Below are 17,209 nucleotides of genomic sequence, written 5' to 3' on the forward strand. Positions count from 1 at the left end.
GAGAAAAGGGACCTGAGGCCTCTGCACATAATCACACACACAGTCTTATCCTCCAGCCGAGAGGGAAGGAAGATCCAGGGGCTGGCTCCCATGCCCAGCTCTCCTGCTGGGAAAGGCCCCGGGAGCACATCCTTCTGTTTCCAGGGGAGAGAAATGCTTCTCCCAGGCTGGCACACTACACGGAGAGGGGATGCTGTCCTTGAGGAAGGAGATGGTGGAAGACCAGGCAGCTTCTGGGGTAGGGAAGAGGAGGCCCTGGGCACCAGCCATGCCCAGACTCCCATAGGCCAACACCTCGCAAAGACTGGTCTGTGGGATTCTGTAACTTTCCAATAAATGGCAAAGCCAGGATTCAACCCCAGCAGCCTGGCTCCAAAGCCTGCACTCTTACCCGCTACCGAGTGCCACCCTCTGCGTTCTCATTTGATTCTTGAACAGTCTGGAGCCCAGCAAAGCAGGTGTTGTAATGCCCAATTCACAGACCAGGAGATGAGTCCCAAAGGTGGTCCATCAGGTATAGAGCTGGGGCTAGACCCATCTTTCCACCCCTAGCCCAGACTCTGTCCCTGCCCCGCACCCCCCCACTTCACAGCAGGTAGGTCCTGGGCCCCAGGCCCCCAGGGGCTCACCCTCAGCAGAGGTGCGGGGTTTGAGTCTCAGGGAGGCCCGGAAGCGGGTGCGATCATTGAAGCTCCAGCTCTTCTGTACCTTGGTGGGGCTGGCGGCCTCGCCCACCTGCTCGCTGCTTGGGGAGATGGGCATCGGCGGAGGGGCCAGGTGCTGCTTGGAGGGGCCTGTCCGTCGCTGGGAGCTGCCCATGCGGATGCGGTCCTTGATGCCCATCCGGCTGCTGGCAGGGCACGTCAGGTGGGGGAGAGAGCCAAGTCAGCTGGGGCTGGGGACGGGTGTGCGTGGGGATGTAGCTGGCTTAGGACTCGGGGGTGGCTACTGGGTTTCGATTCTCCACCAAGTGGAGACTTCCTGGAATGGAACAAGGGTGTGGCGAGGGGGACCCTGACCCCTACGGGAAGCTGATGCCGGGTCAGTCTGAGCAGATCCCCTCCCTACCCCCATCTCCCACCCCTCATCGCACAGACAGATAAGGGGTGCACAAGAGACAGATGTCAGAGCGGAAAGAGCGAGAGAGACCCAAGAAGGGAGTCAGAGACAGACAGGAGGATGGGAGAGCTGGGCCTGGCTCAGGTGGGTGGGTGGAAGTGGCCACCCCTTTGGGCACAGACAGGCTGCCGAGGGATGGAGAGGCTCGCCTGGCCACGCACACTGAGAACGGCCTCCAGGGGCTCACTGTACACAGAGGCAGGCTGTGCAGAGTTGATGGTGTGTGTGTGTGCACGTGCACACACACACACACGTGACAGTGTGAGTACCCAGGTCCCAATGTGTCTGTATGTGTCAGTGTATATTTTCCTCCTTTCCTGCTGGAGCTCTTTGATCCCACACTGGTCAGTCAGGCCCGGTCTTTAGGACCTGGTCCAGTTCTGCAGCATAAACAGGGCCGCTGGGGGTGCGACGTGCCGGCTGCAGAGGGAGGGCCTTGGCCTTGTGGGTCTAGCTGCTGGGCCCACATATATGCCCCAGACATGTCTGGTGCCCACCCTCCCAGTGAAGGTCTTAACCCGTTCTGTGGTCTCCCCTGCCTGAGTTCGACCCACCTGGACAGATGCTGACCCTCCCAGCTCCTCAACCCCCACTGTCTAACGAACCCCCATTTCGGCATCACCTACACATGTCTGTGTGCGCAGGAACACACATGTGTGTGTCTGTGGGTGTGCTCAGACTTCCTTTTCCACACCCCGACTCCCCACCATGTCTCCAGACCTTGGGGAGGCCCTGGGTTCCCCAGGACAGGCCCTAGTTAGCCAATACCTGGTAGAGTAACTCTGTGTCCAAGGGTTTCAAGGACCATCTTCTCACTGAGCAGGACCTATGCAAACGTCCCCCATCCTGTGCCCTGGGGTGTCACCACTGCCTCCCTGCTGTGGCTTACAGACAGGCTGGGACCATTCCACCCCCAATGTCCAAGGGTCCTGGCTCAGGAGAGTACCAGCCAGTCTTAGAGGAGGCCTGAGGTGAGGCACAGATTGGGGGAGGAGACTGTGTCACCTACTGTCAGGGACTTTCAGGTCAAGAGTTGACCGGAGGACAGATTCTGGTTTCAGGACTGGGTGGGAGCTAGGGTTCCCCATGCCCTGGGCATGGGGTACAGGGTACAGAGCCAAGGTGCTGAGGAAGATCTCGAAACCAGGGGCACCTTCGGGAAGGCAGCCAGGATGTAGGGCCATCCTTAGAAGTAGGGCCCTCTGCCCTTCTAGAAGGGAGAGGTTATAGGTCGTGGATGGGGGCCCTGAGGATATCAGAAGGGAAGGACTAGGCAGCCCCACAATCCAGCATGCTGTTTGCTGGCCCAGGTTCCCCTCAACACATCCCAGAGATTCCAACCAAAGTTTGAGGTTGGCTCTCCCAAACTTTCCTCTGCAGAGCCATTCCTTCGGGCTCTCCTCATGCCGGCAAGCAACCCCCACCCGCCCGGCCCGTGCAACCCTTCTCTCTCTGTCCTCCACTCCTCCGAGAGGGAGAGAAAGAGGGGGTGGAGAAGGCCCTGACACATAGACAAGGGCCTGGACCTCCGGATCTCTGCGCCCAGCACATCACTCCAAAGACATTCTGGGGGGAGGGGGTGACCTTCCTGTCATGAGAAGTGTACAAGCAAGACTGAGCTTGCTCTCAGCAGGACTTAGGGAAGAAGGGGTCTGGAGGCTTGCACTAGAGGCCTTGAAAGGTCCCTTTCCAGCTCTGATTCTGCGATGGTTGAAGGAGCTTCCAGCCTGGTTTGTGGGGTTCTGTAACTTTCCAGCCAGCCAGAGGCCCTGGGCTCCTCTTCAATGTAAGAAGGCACTGTTTTCCCAGGGGTGGCCCTGGATTCCAGCTCCTTGGGCAAGGCCCAGGAAATGGCTCACGTCAGCCTCTCTGGAGCCTAAAAGCTCAAACAAAATGGAAAGAAACCTGGCACGCAGTGGACGTCGGAAGAGCTCCTTCCCGTCCCGGGCTCCGCAGCGCACGCACGGTCCTGTCTGATCAGCCTTGGCTTTTGCAGCTCTCTCTCAGCCGCTTTGTGGGGTGGGCTTCACATTTACCATTCCTAGTTTGCAGCCTGGGAAGGAGGGAAAGTGACCTGCCCAAAGTCCCAGAGCCACTCTGGATCCAGCAAGGATCAGCACCCAGTTTTTTCTGACTTTAGACACTGTTCTTTCTCTGGAACTAGCGATCAGCATCTAGGACAGTGGTTCTCCATGGGTGGCAATTTTGCTCATTAGGGAACTTGTGGCAATGTCTGGAAACATTTTTGGTTGTCACATTGGAGGGCGCTCCTGGCATCTAGTGGGTCGAGGCCAGGGAAGCTGCTAAACGATGCTAAATCATGCATGTGACATCCTCCCCCCGATCCCAACCAATGAAGAGTTCTCCAAAACCGGACTTCCATGGGGCTGAGTTTGAGAAACAGGTCTAAGGGGTCTGTTCGTGCCTGGGACACAGATAGGCTAGGCTTAACTGAGGCTACTCTGTGGCAGAGGGTAAGCTCTGGACACAAGCTGCCCTCTAACTGCCCTACTCGGTCAACCTCTGTGCTCCAGTCCACAAGAAATGACTTTAAGGATTCCATCTGCTACCAAAGGCCAAGTGCATGGGGAGACGGGGCAGCCTACCCTTCCGATGCTGTGTACAGCCCCTCTCTTCAGGACTGTGGATGCAGCCGCATCACTGGCCCCTCTGCCCCTGCCTGCCCTTCCTGCCCATCAAGCCCACACAACTCAAAGGGGCGGGTCTAACCCAGAGACTCCTTGGCTTAACCCTTCAGGTGTGTCCCCATTTCCTTCAGCCGAGGTTTCCAAGCTATTTTTAAAAATAAGACCTTGACTGTTCAGCATACCACACCGAACAAGGCCAACCATTTGCACCTATGAGCCAGGCACATTCTGAGCTAAGCAGACGCCATTACTATCCATGTGTTACACCTGAGGAAACTGAGGCCCCCGGCACTTAGGGTGACGATCCCCTAGCTAGCAAACAGTGGCCAGGTTTGGTTCCAGAACACTAGCTCCTAAGGAGCACAGCCTCCAAGAGCTCTGTCACCCATGTACTTACAGGCCCCTCAACCCACAAGGCTCCAAAAGCATTTCTGGGCAACCCAAGACTCAAGGAGCCCAGACTGCCAGGCAGGGCCTAGAGGAGGGCACTCATACGGGGCTTTGGGGTTCTTCAGGACCCAGCTCTGCCCCCAACTTCGCTCCTGACCCCGCACTCTCTGATCCGGCCGTGGGGGGGCTGCCTGCTCCTTTCCCGTGGTTCTGCCCTCTCTTGCTTCCTCACCACGATGCACGATGCTTCCTTGGCCTGGGATGCCCTCCCTCACGTCCACTCCTTTTCGGGCCTCTTCTAGGTGACGGGCCTGACCCTGGCTCCGTGGCCCCTCTGCCTGCTCCCTTCACTGCATTCATCACACTGAACAGCACTTGCTCTTGGCAAGTCTCCAGGTGCCATCTTTTTTATTCATCCCAGTGTCCCTAGCACTGGGCCTGGAACGTGGTGGCCATGCAGCTATCCGAGCTGGGCTCTAGAGTTAGCGAAAGAGGGCCAATCCCAGCTCCTTCAGGCATCGGCTAGGTCCCTGGTTGGAGGAGGAGGAGGGGGCAGTGGGAAGCCAGGAAGCTAAGTCCAACTCTGGGCAAAAGTCAGAGTGGGAAGGACCCTCAGAGAGCCTCTAGTTCAATCTGCCCATTCCACAGATGGGAAAATGAGGTCCAGAGAAGGGAAGCATCATGACCCAGATCACACAGGAGGTCAGAGGCAGAGCCAGAACTCATCCCAAGTCTCCTACAGATGTCCCTCCTGGCAGAATGGGCACCAAGCTCACGCCCCCCGACCTGGCAGGGGCATCCCCAGGAAGGTACGAGGCTCGTCAGGGCCCCAAGGCAGACGGCAGGCGGCAGGCACATGCACCTTGTCCTTGGCCTATCCTGTCCCCCTCTCCAGCCCCCGAACTGGGTGGGGCAAGGAGGAGCGGGGACAGGAGGAGCAGGCGAGGGGGTACCTCGGTCTCCAGCTGGCGTGGATCCGAAAGAAACTCCGTTTATTACTAAACATCTGGCTGGAAGTTGAGAACAAGACACAAACAGAGGTTAGCGGGAAGGGGGCAGGCGGGCAGAGCATGGGGGAGCTGCCGGGATGGGGCTGGCTTCCTGTGGCCGCTGGGAGAGAAGAACCCCTGCCCAAATCATCCTCCAGCCCACATCCCCAGAAGGCAGAACTTCTCAAGATTTGCATTAGGATCTTCAGGGCAGCACGTTAAAGATGCAGAGTTCTGTGCCTCTCCTCCAGAGAGTCTCATTCTGTGGGCTTGGGGAGAGGTCCAGGGATCTGCATTTTTGAACGAACACCCCGCAGATGCTGATGCACGAAGTCAGTGGACCAAGCCTTGAGAAACATCATCTTAGCGCCTCATGGAATAACCCCAAAGAGGGGCAGTGCTGGCCTTGACAATGCCATCCCCCAGGAAGTCCTGCTGCTGGTAGTCCCGGGAGCGCGCTCAGCCTGGGTCCATCCACGCGTACCACTAAGGGTGTGGCCAACCAGGGAAAGTGTGTATGTGTACGTGGGTGTGGGTTGGTGTGGGGAGTCCTGTTCGGAGCCCCCACCCCATAGGACCCAGATAGCCGAGAGTAAGGATATGGCCATTTGGCCTGAGCCTGGTAACTAGTGTCCCAGAAGTCACAGCTCCAACTCCTGGGGTGCCTGAGAAGAAGGGACACTCCACCACCATCACCATGAGCCCCAGCCACACAGACACTGCAGGGCAGACGGACACAAGGGTGGGGGTTAGTGAATGCCAAGCCCTTGGCAGTCATCTGGTCCTAGGCTTTGGGGACCCACCACCCTGGAGCAGTTATGGGTGGGAAACGTGCTGGGCTCCAGGTTCGTCTCGTTTTTCAGTGCCTTCCTATCCAAGCCAGGTGAGACCAGAGCAGACCAGAATCTCCAGAGAGCATGGGCCCAGGCCCTGGGCAAGGTTGCTCAAATAAAAGCTGTTGCTGGGGTGGGAGGATGGCGGGGAGGGGGATGTAACACTGAAGGGCCTGCAGGCAGGACAGAGAATCCAACCCCGGGGCCATACCGTGGACTCTTTTCCAGGAAGTTCCCAGCCTGGCCTGGCCATCCATGCTTCCCCTCCTCCAGCCCCTCACCTGGAGGGACGCCCTGTCTCCCTGCTTCTATTTAGCTCCTGGCCGGAGATGCCCTCACCAAGCACAAGAAATGCTGTTCCCAGCATCCTCTGCATCAACCCCTCACTAGTGCACCCCCCTCTACCCCATTCCCCAGGCCTTTGCAGCCTGGAGAACCCAGAGACCCTGACCAGCCTAAATACTGCTGATGTTCTGCCTAGGACCCAGAGGCCCAGAGGGACTCAGTGACTTTCTCAAGGACACCCAGCCTCAGGTGTCAGAGGCCAGCTTTCACCACACTGCCTCCTTCCCATTGCAGCGTGGCTGGCCTCTTCTCCCCTCCCCTGTTCTGGGCCCAGGGCTCAGAATCGCACCTGAGGCTTAAGGCCCAGATGTCTACCTGGCTGCTCAGGGATGATGTGTGAAGATGAGACAAAACAAAGAGATGGAGAGGAGTCAAGGGAGGAATGAGGGGGAACTGAATCCTTGACCTCAAAGCTATACCTTTATAGAAACAGCCCTCTTCCCATACTGTGAGTCAGTGAGCATCCCTTCTCCAAAAATGCCTGAAATTCCACTACTTTGAACATTTATGTGGGGGTAAGCATTGTTCTTTCTTCTTCTTTCAAGATGCAAGAGCTCCAGGAAAGACAGGTCAAGGGGAAAAAGACTGTTAGGAGCAGCAAAATGTCCCTCAGTAAGGAAGAAAGGCATTGTGGGAGAATCCCAAGAGGACCCTCTGGGATTAGCCAAGCTGTGGACAAGGGTTATACAAGACAAGAGCATTAGTCATTGGCTGAGTTTATGTAGGTCCTACAGCGGTTCTTAGTCACAGAGCTCTCTCTCCAGCTGGCGTCTCATTCCCAGGAGGCAAGTTCAGTGGCGAGCCCCTTCTAGAGGAACATGCTGGGGGAGGGGGTTCCCGGCCCTCACGCCCCAGAATGGTGCCCACGATTACCTGAGCCGTAAGCACCTGTGGCCAGCGGCCTCCTCCTCTCTCCAGCTGCCCGGGAGGGATGGGGGTGCAGGGATGGAAGAGTGAGGGGATGTGGAAACAGAGAAAGAAAGAGGACAAATGGAATGAATGGAGGAGGTGCCGGGAAGGGACGGTGTGGATATCTCCCCCACTCAGACCCTTAGCGCCCCAGGTGGCAAGCAGGTGAGTCCAGCCTGGCCTCTCCAGGAAGGCTCTCAGTCTGTACCTGTCAGGCCATCCGATGACAACTGCCCAGGCCCCATGACAAGGCCTGGGAGTCCCCAGAACAGGCCCAGACACCCACATGGTGGCTGCACACAGGTCTGAGAGAGGGTGAGACAAAGAATGGAAGAGGAGAAGGAGAAGCAAGAGGAGGTGGTGGCCCCAGGGGGCCCCTACCTTTCCCCAGGGCAGAAGGAGGCGCTGCCTGGCCGGTGGCAGGTGGCAACGGGCGGGTAACGGGAGGGCGCTCCATCAGGTACCGGCGCCCGCCGCACCTCCAGGGGCCGTAGGCCCCCATTGCGGGCCCGTTGCACGTGCTCAAACAAGAGGGCCAGCTCTCTGCAGGAGAGGGCGCCATCAGCGGCAGGCAGGGCCCTGGCACCACCTGCTCACCTGGTGGGCACGGAGCTCTGGTGCTCAGATCCTGCCAGGCTCTGCCTCTAGAGGTGCTCAGCAGACACCTGAAGCCAGAACCAGCAGGGTGGGGGTTGGAAGAGACTAACTTTCCTCCCTCTCTTTCTGCACTCAGTTCCTGGGAAATCCTCAGGGCTGCCGAGTACAGTTGTGCAGGTTGGGCACAAGTTGAGGGCATCCTCAGAAGGCGGCAAGTGGGAGCTTGAATCTAACCTACTCTCTGCTCATCAAGCGGAGTGCCTAGACATGGAGCTGTCCCTCCCTGGAGGCCAGCAGCCACCCTAAAATCCTCCTCCTCCAGACCCGACTGGATTTTAGGGGGAAACCAAGGCGCAGGAGAGAGATTTGATAGGGTAGCTAGGCCAGCTTCCCACTCTTCTAGCATCCATCCTGCCACTGGGTTCTTGGGAGACTAGACTTGGGGCTCAGCTTCTTACTTTCCAGGCCACTTCCTGTTTCCATAACGAAGGAGCTATCTCCCCTCTGCCTTCCCATTGTATGCACAAGGAAGCTGAGGTCCAAGGAGCTGAAGGCCCATGGGCCTAGAATCTCTAAACCAAGCTCTGTCCCTCTTATCAGAGGACCCAATATGACCCCCAATCTTCTCTCCCCCTCACGTGCACCAGCCCCTGTCCCAGTCCCCAACGCCTGGCCTTGAGTCCTTAGAGCTACCCCCACCCCACCCGAAAGGGAGGATCCTTCCAAACCAACCACCACACCTATTTCTGAGGTGGGAGCTTGCTTCTGCCAAGTGGAGATGGGGGAAGCCCCCCCTCCCAGGCCCTTCTTTCCTGCTCCTCCCCAGGAAGCCCCTGGAACTGGGAGGGAGCAGGGATGGGGAGCCAGGTGGAGGGGAGAGCGGGATCACTGCTCTTGGAGATGTAACGAGGGAAAAGTCCCCCACGGAAGCTCTGAGCACAGCAGCAGGGCCCAGCCTAGCCCAGCCTCGGACTTGATTCCCTTCCTGCCCACTTGATTCCCTTCCTGCCCGTGGGACCAAGCCATGCTCTGCAGTCTTCATCCCTGCCCAACGGCCTGGCCAGGCACCTGACCACACAGACCTTGGTGATGGTTATTAGTTAACTTCCACATGCAGCCTCCCCCAGGAGCACCCTCACCCAGACCTGGGCTGGAGGGATGAACCCGCTTCTGGGCCCTAGGGCCCAGAAAAGTCGGGGCCTATTCACACGCCAGGGTGCTGGGCTGGGCCCTTGCCCCCAACTCTGGCGTGTACATTCTTTCCCGTACCGTGTGTTCTCTCCTGAGCCACGGAATGCCAGGCCAGCAGGGTCTAACTCGACCCTCAGCTCAGAAAGAGGGGAGACGAGCTGGCAGCCACCCTACAGGGTGGCACCGCGGGCTTGCATGCAGACTGCCAGCGCTCCAGAGCCCGGGGTGCAGCTGGGGGTGGGGGCGGGCAGGGCTCCACCCCACACCCTGTGTCCAGCATCCACCACCTTCCCGGGACAGAGTGGACAGGGGGAGAAGACGCTCTGAGCTGTGCGTCACACAAGATTTGCAGAGCCGTCCCCCCTCTCCCACCCTCCAGGGCCAAGTCCCAGCTGCTTGTCCTCCAGGGGACTGCCCCCCACCCATGTCCCCCTGCAGCAGGGCCTACCTGAAGGATGGAAGGATACTGTCATAGTAGTACCAGGTGGCCGTCAGGTAGGCCCGGCTCGTGTCGGTGGAGTACAAACGCCACGCAGCCTGTCGCATGAGGGAAGGGGGGACAAGGCATCAGCAAAGGCTCTCTGCCCTCAGAGGAACCAGTCCTTGGGTCAGCAGAAGGAGACCCGGAGCCAGAGGCCAGCTCCAATTCCATCGCCACGGTCAGGGCCAGACAGAAATGGAGGCCCCGAGAGAAAGGACTTCCCCAAGGTAGCAAGCGGGTCAGCGTCAGAGCCAGGGGTCTAAGGTAAGAGCCGGGCTCTGTCATCGGGCAGGCATTGGCTTCCGGTCCCAGCTTTGTCCTTTATTAGCAGGGGCACATGCAATAAAGCTGCAGAGCCCCTCTGGCCTCATCTGTGAACTGGGTACGGTACCACTTACCTACCAGCCTGATGTGATGGTGCAAAGGGGAAAGGTCTGTTAAGTGCCAAGCACGGTGCCTGGCCCACAGAAAGCACCGTATACCGGGCTCCCCTGTTCAACACCCCTGTCACCTGCGGTTGCCACAGCTAGGAAGTAGCTACTCGTTGTGTGTTTGAGCAGTGTCCTTCTCTGCCCCTAGACTCAAGCTGTGTCTTGGTCACCACTGTGCCCTTTGGTGCGTGGTAGGTGCTCTGCAAAGGTATGGGGAATAAATACTTCACTGAGTGAATTCTTCCCGCTATGAATAAACCCACCTCATCTCTCCCAGATGCCTGTCACTGCCCACAGAGTTGAAGAGGGCAGGGAAGAGCATCAGCCACCAACCCCTCAGCATTCAGGGAAATCCAGCATCTTGCAGCATCTCCTCTGCAGCAGGAGGATGAAGGGTGGACCAGAGGAAGGACTGTCCCTCTCCCTCCAGGTAAGAAGACGAACCAAGGAGGGACTCTGAGTGCAGTGATTAGGGAGGGCAGGGAGGCACAGACAAAGCCTAACTGAGCCCTGGAGGCCCCCCTTCTTTGGGTTCCTCTTGTCCTTAAGGGACGACCCACTGCTGACCTCACTGGCCAGGCACCCTCCTAGCACAGGAATATTTTTACTTCCTGCTTGCCTAGTCCCCTGGCTTGAGCTGGGGAGCAGCTGCCAGAGCTGTCTCATTAATTATGGGCACCACAATACCAGCTGTCTCTTGGCATGGACAGTGCCAGCCGCCTGGCCCTACAATGCCCCCTTGGAAGGCCAGCTCCCAGGGGACGACGGCCATTGTGCCCCAAGGGGCACTGAGAAGGAAAGGCTGGGCTAGTGGCTGGAGATAGCAGGGATGGGGAGGGGATTCCAGCCTGGGGAGGAGAGATAAGGGGAGGGGGGCTGAGTTAGACGTGGATCGGGGAGTGCGAGGGTGGCATGCTGGGAGCAGGCCAAGGTGGGATATGCCAGTGTTCCCTGAACTACTTCCCCTAGGGGCTGCTCTCACACACACCGTGACTAGAGAGAAGCCAGGGCTGAGTCACAGAGGCCCCCAAAATTGGAGCCCTTGCCTCCCTCCCACCCCATGCCCTATCAAAAGGTCTCAGTGCCGTGGGGGAAACTGAGACCACACATGCCTGGTTTTCTGGTTTTCTTTCTTTCTTTCTTTCTTTCTTTCTTCTGGTTCTGGTTTTCTTCTGTTTTCTTTCTGGTCGCTCCTCTGTCTCCTTGACTGGCTCAGCTCTGCGTGCCCGGTCACTGAATGCTGAGGTTCCTAAAAGCTCAGTCCTGGACCATCTTCCCTCCTCCGTCTTTGCTCTCCATACTGGGTGAGCTCATCCATGCCCTGGGCTTCATGGCTGTCCAGGTGCAATGGCTCCCACACAGTCCCCTCCTCTTAGCTGCAGACCCGTATGTGCAGCTGCCTCTTCACCACTGCGCTCGGGGGCCTGAGGCCAAGCACGCTCTCTGTGCTCCTGCTGAACTCACATTCCTCCTGCCCCAGATCTGGTCTCCCTCCAGTGGGGAGGGCCATCAATCATCCAGTTGGGCAAGCCAGAAACCTAGGAAGTCACCCGCCATGCACCTCCCTCACCCTCTCCCTCACTCCTGATGCCACGGATTTCACCTCCTAAAAATACAGAATCTGCCCACTTCTTCCCATCTCAACTGTTGCCGATGCCAGTCCAGCACCCCACCTTGCCCAGACGGTGTCCAGAGCCTCATAACATCTCCCACACACACTGGGAGCACTCTCCAATCCATTCAGCTCTTTTCAAAACACAAATCTGATCATGTCATCCATTCCACCTACTTCATACCTATCAGTGTTTCCTCATTGCTCTTAGGAAAGTGTTAAACTCCTCTGTGCGGCTCTCGGGTCTGGGCCTTGCCCACTTACCCAGCCCCTTCCACTATATACTCCTTGAGCTTTCTGTTCCAGTCTCACTAGCTGCCTTCCAGTTCACCAAACATACCATGCTCCCTTCTACCACAGGGCCTTTGCACATACTATTCCCTTTCTTTGAATGCTCCCCTACCCACCTTTACCTCTTCACCTAGTTGACTCCTACCAGTCTTCCAGCTCTCAACTGAAGCATCAGTTTCCCAGGGTCATCATCCCAGAGTTCCCTCACAAGGTCAGATCAGACCAGGACCCCATTAAATGCTCTTCAGGGAACCATTCTTTCTTTCAAGGTGTTTGTCTCAGTTTATAGTTACCACCTTCATTTGTGTGAGTGTTTGGGGAATGCACTAGTGTTGGGAGCAGTGCAGGCTTACTGATGACTGCACAGCCTTTGGCTGGCAGGACAAGAGGCCCCGAGCCCCACTCCACTGCTGGCCACGTAGAGCTGGGGCTGGAGCAGGACAGGGGGAGCAGTTCTGATGAGGCCTGAACTGGGCATGTGGCACAAGAGAAGCATCTGACAGTCCCATTTAGCATCCCAGCTCCAGCCCTGACTTGGCGTGTGACCCCGGAGAAGTCACATCTGCTCTAGGAGCTTCAAAGTGGAGTCACAATTGCGAAACTGGGACACCTGGGTCAGCAGAGAGGAGATGACACACCAGTTCATTCCAGGGGCTTCCTGGGAGTCTCGTACCTGGATGAGGTTGGCTGCAGGCATCCTCCTCTTCTCAAAGTGCTTCTGACGGTGTTGCTCCTGCACCTTCAGGGCAAAGCCAGAGCCCAGGATGCCCTAGGGGAAGAGGCGTGGTTGGGAGCAGGGGGCAGAGGGGGACAACACAAGGAGAAGGTCTCCATCCCAGCCCCTCTCCATCCATGCTCTCCCCTCCCCATCCATGCAGCAGGCTCTGCCCCCAGGTCCCTCTCCCCCAGGCTGGGAGATCCTAAGTGCAGGGGGACTCACAGCAGGCAAGGCAAAGAAGGAGATGCCTAGTAAGGCGAAGCCAGCAGCCAGGACCCTGCCCAGCCATGTGTGCGGTGTCTTGTCACCATAGCCAATGGTCGTCAGTGTGATCTGGGGACACGAAGAGTTTACAGACTCCTCAGGGCTGGTCTCGGGAGCCACCCACAAGAGCTTGTTGGGGCACAGGCAGGGAGGAGCCTGATCATGAGGCAATGCCTTATGGTCATCCGCAGGGGCTGGTTAGGGACCTAGATGAACTGTTCCCTTCTCCGCTTGTGGTCCATCTAGTTCCCTTCCCTGCCCTGTGCTGGTCAGGGTTAAGGTTGCAGGGGCTTGGTATAGGGAACTAGATGGACCACAGGCAGATCTGCTGGGGCAGGCTGGAGGCTAACACAGGGGCTGGTCACAGGGGGCCCCGGCCCTAGCTGAGAGGCTCGCTCAACCCTGAGTCAGTGACAGTGGTCACACAGGGGAGCGTCTCAGGAAGAAGGGCAGCCCTTGTACAGACCCACACGCACCGTCCCCCACCAGAGCGAGTCGGCATAGGAGGAGAAGTCGGAGTTGGCGTCCTTCTCGGCCAGATAGACCAGGAAGGAGGCGAAGATGAGCACCAGGAACCCGATGTACCAGGCGGTGATCAGCTCCTGCGAGGGCAGCAAGGGTGCGAACGTTAGGAGGGCTGAGGGGGAGGGGCCTGGGAAAGTGAGTCACACTGTGGCCACCGGGCAGAGGTGGGCAGGTGGGAGGTTCCCACAATGACCTGAGAGAGGTGTTCTGGAATGGGGGACAAAGGTTACCCACCTCTCGGACAGCGGCTCTGCCCGCTTTCCTTTCCCAGCTCCTCCCTTCTAGGAGAACCTCCTCAGCCTTCCCGGCTTCCGGAAGGGGGCGAAGCCCTCTCCAAGACTCAGGGTACACCCCCTTGACCTTCCAGATTCCACATTCAGACCTAAGCCCCAGACCCAGCAGCCCCCTAGCGCTCCAACCCCCCCCCCCCACACACCCTGCCCTAGCTCCCCTCTCTGCTCTGCGCCTAGACCACGAACCCAGAATCTTCCAAGTGGGTACCTCAAGCCCTGATCCCGGACCCAGCCCAGGCGCGGCCTCAGAGATGCACCCTATGACAGGGGATCCCTGCCAGGTCCCCAGCCTCCCCTGCCCTGCCCCTCCTCCGCTGCACACCTTGCTGTGCGCGTAGACCACGGAGCCCAGCAGCTTCCAGGTGCCGCCGCGGCGGTCCATGCGGACCATGCGCAGGATCTGCAGGAAGCGCATGCTCCGCAGCGCGGACGTGGCGAAGATGTTGCCCTGCGTGCCCGCAGCGATGACGGCCACCGAGGCCACGAACACGATGAAGTCTGCAGGGGCGGGAGAGGGGAGGTCACAGCCCTGCTGGGGAGCCAAGCCACCCTGGGGTCAGGCTCCCAAGTGGGGGTGGGGGGTTCTGGGGCCGGGGTGGGGGATGTTGGCGGTGGTTAGGAGGGTCCGTGGAATCTGCCAGCAGCCAGGGTCTGGGTCAGGGTGTCAACCCTAGGGTTTGGGTTCAGAGGTCAGGCACGTGGGGATGGGGGAGCAGGTCTTGTCACCGATGACACAGAAGGGTTTTCTGGCAAAGCGGAAGCGGCCCTGCCATCCTCGGTAGCGGCAGCAGCATCCCGCGGACCAGACGCGGATGATGTACTCCAGGCCAAACACCACGATCATCACGAATTCCTGTGGGACCAGGGACCTGAGTTCCGGTCCCCTCTCCCTAGGAGCAAGGGCCCAGGTCCCACAGTACTGGCCCAACCCAGAGCCCTTGGGTGAGGAGGACCAGGATTTCCTCAGACCACCCCTCCTGGACGTTCCTACACCAGGCTGGACCTGAGGAGAATTCCAGAAAGCACGTGGCCTCTTCCTCAGGCTTTCAGCCCAAGCCTGTCTTGCACTTCCTGTGCACCAGCTGTGTGGGGTTTTCTGCTCTTCGCTCCGCCCTCCCCCTCCCAGCTATCCCAGACTCTGTAACTCAGTAACCCTGACTGGGTGACATAAGGGGTGACCCTGTGTCAGCTGTCCACGTCCAAGGTGCTTCTGTTTGCCGGGGGGGGGGGGGGGGGGGGGGGGGGGGGGGGGGGGGGATCACACCAAGGGTTGAGTTAGCAGTTTGGGTCCTGAGGAAGAGTGAGGCTTATTCACCTCTGCTCAGGGCCCAACTGCAGCCCTGGCTTAGCGGCAGTAGGTCCCTCAACATTGGTTGGAAAGCAGGACATGAAGTCCAGAAAGGGGCAGCCACCAGCTCAGGGAAGACAGCACAGCGCCACAGACAAGCCACTCTCTGAGCCACAGTATGAGAAGCCTCTCTCTCCCCCCACCCTGAGCCCCAAGGGGCTGCCTTACACAGCCTCACTCCAACCTGGCCTCTGGCACTCACCAAGATGAGGAGACATTCGTTGGCAAGTTCCTGGTGCTCCTGAATAGTGGACAGCACGGACAGCACCAGGCAGCTGAAGACCAGCAAAAATCTGCAACAGCAGCAGGGAGAGGGTTAGCCTGCTGCACGGACAGGACAGCCAAGGGTGGGAGAAGGGGCTGCGGCATCACGGGAGGTGAAAAGTATGATTTGGGAAGAATTAGCTGGAAAGCAGAATCAGAATCAGAGCTCCCAGGAGTTGTGGGTCTGTGCCAGACGCCAGCGGGAGAAGCCCCCACGCTCTGGGCTACGGAGTTCACAGACACCGACCACCCTCTCAGTTGCCCTCACTGCTGGCTGCCGCTCAGAGAAGGGGCCGCTCCGCAGTGGGTGGCCGGTCTGTCTGGGCTGATGGTGGAAAAAGACCGGCTCAGGGTCCCATGGTCAGGAGGCTCGTGGGCTCAGCCACTCACAAGGGATTGCCCCAGGCCCTGGCTCAATTTGAAGACCGTCTGAAGAAAAGTAGCCCAGAGGTCAGCTGAGGGGCCAGGGAAGGTCAGCGGGCGAGGGAGGGGTTCCTGCTTCCCATGAATGCCAAGGTGGCTGGAACATCACTTCATTGGCAGAAAGGGGACAACTGCTTCTGCCTTCGTGGGCTCTTAAGGAATTAAAGAAGGAGACGACTCTGAAAGGAAAGGGGACTAGGGAGGACAGGGAAGAGGGGAAGGAAGCAGAGGGGGACGGGGTATGATGAGGGGAATCAGGCCTCATGGCCTGCGACTCCCCTGAGGGCAGAGGGAAGTCTAGAAGGACATGTTTAGAAATGGGGAGAACTTCATAACCCAGCTCAGCCAGCACTTCCTTCAAGCCCAGCTGCACACACAAGGAAACTGAGGCCCAGACAGGGAATGGGACTCACCCAAGGTCTCTCAGTATGTCCAGGACAGAGGTGAGATTAGAGCACGGGTTCCCCACATCCAGGGGGCTGGGAAGAGGGGGAAAGGGCATGAGGAGAGAGGCTGGCAGCCTCGGACAGAGTACGAATACGCAAGGCAGGCCAGGCTGAGGGGCACCGGCTGCAGAAGCAGAGAAAGAAACTGAGTCGTACTCGCGGAAGTGCTCCTCTGTGAGAGACGGAAGTGTCCGACCGCACGTGCCCTTTGGAAGAGACTCCGGAGGGAATGAGTTGCTCTGGAAACACATCCCTTGTGAACTGACCCACAGCCTTCCCCAGATGTTCCCAGAGTCGCTCCACCTGGGACTGCTGACACGGCATCCTGCCTGAAACATCCCCTTCGGGGCTTGTGGAGACTGTGCTCACCCTCTGTTGTGGGGAGCCTGTGGGCAGGCCCTCCGCACCCCTGTTCCCTCTGCAGAACGCCCCTTTCCAGGGCTTTCCTGCATGTATGTGGCCCAAGTCACTGTCTGCGTGGCTTTCTTTGTGCTCCTGTTTCACGGTGGCAGGGGCACAGGCTCAGGGTCAGAGAGGCTTGGGTTCGAATCCTGGTCCAGCCTGTACAGTCACCTACCTCCTCTGAGCCCGCCTGCATATCTGTCCAGTGGGAGCTGATGGGAGTACAGACATGGGAAGGACTTCCACCCCTCCTTGCACAGGGGCTTCCAGCCTGCTCGGAGGGTAGACTTAGCGCTGCAAGCCAGCACATGCCCTTGGGAAGAGGAGGTAGGTAGCCGATGCCGGTAAAGGTTTTTGAATGAATGAGCAAGGAGGAGGCCTCCTTGGCCAGTTCCAGGCAAGAGCTGAGTCAGCAAAGACAGAAGGTACAGGGAGAGCAGGGGGAGAGCTCCAGCTCCTCACGTTCAATAATTAACCACAGAAAAATGCAGCAGCCACATCCCCCAGGGAGGGGGACTGCCACTGACCCCAGGGCTCAGAGACTGAGGGCCCCCCCGCTGAGATCATCTTCATCCAGCCCCCTACCCTGGGAAGGGCTACTGCCAAATCTTGATGGGCCTTCACCCCAGCCCTGAACAGAAATCCTTCCGTCCCACTGCTCAGCTGACCACGTCCTCAGGTTAGTGAGCT

At 58.6% G+C, this 17,209-nt stretch overlaps 1 protein-coding gene across 1 annotated transcript in view; it reads right to left on the reverse strand.

The window, feature by feature from the left end:
- KCNQ4 (potassium voltage-gated channel subfamily Q member 4) overlaps positions 1-17,209 on the reverse strand; it is a 52,528-nt gene that overhangs the window by 7,998 nt on the left and 27,321 nt on the right. Inside the window, 9 exon segments of the mRNA XM_046023439.1 lie at positions 630-850; positions 7,615-7,776; positions 9,470-9,558; positions 12,510-12,605; positions 12,777-12,887; positions 13,295-13,420; positions 13,959-14,134; positions 14,363-14,489; positions 15,187-15,277. Coding sequence (XP_045879395.1) covers positions 630-850; positions 7,615-7,776; positions 9,470-9,558; positions 12,510-12,605; positions 12,777-12,887; positions 13,295-13,420; positions 13,959-14,134; positions 14,363-14,489; positions 15,187-15,277 — 1,199 coding nt within the window.

The sequence above is a fragment of the Meles meles genome, chromosome 1 (assembly GCF_922984935.1).
Source record: "Meles meles chromosome 1, mMelMel3.1 paternal haplotype, whole genome shotgun sequence".
Taxonomy (NCBI): Eukaryota; Metazoa; Chordata; class Mammalia; order Carnivora; family Mustelidae; genus Meles; species Meles meles.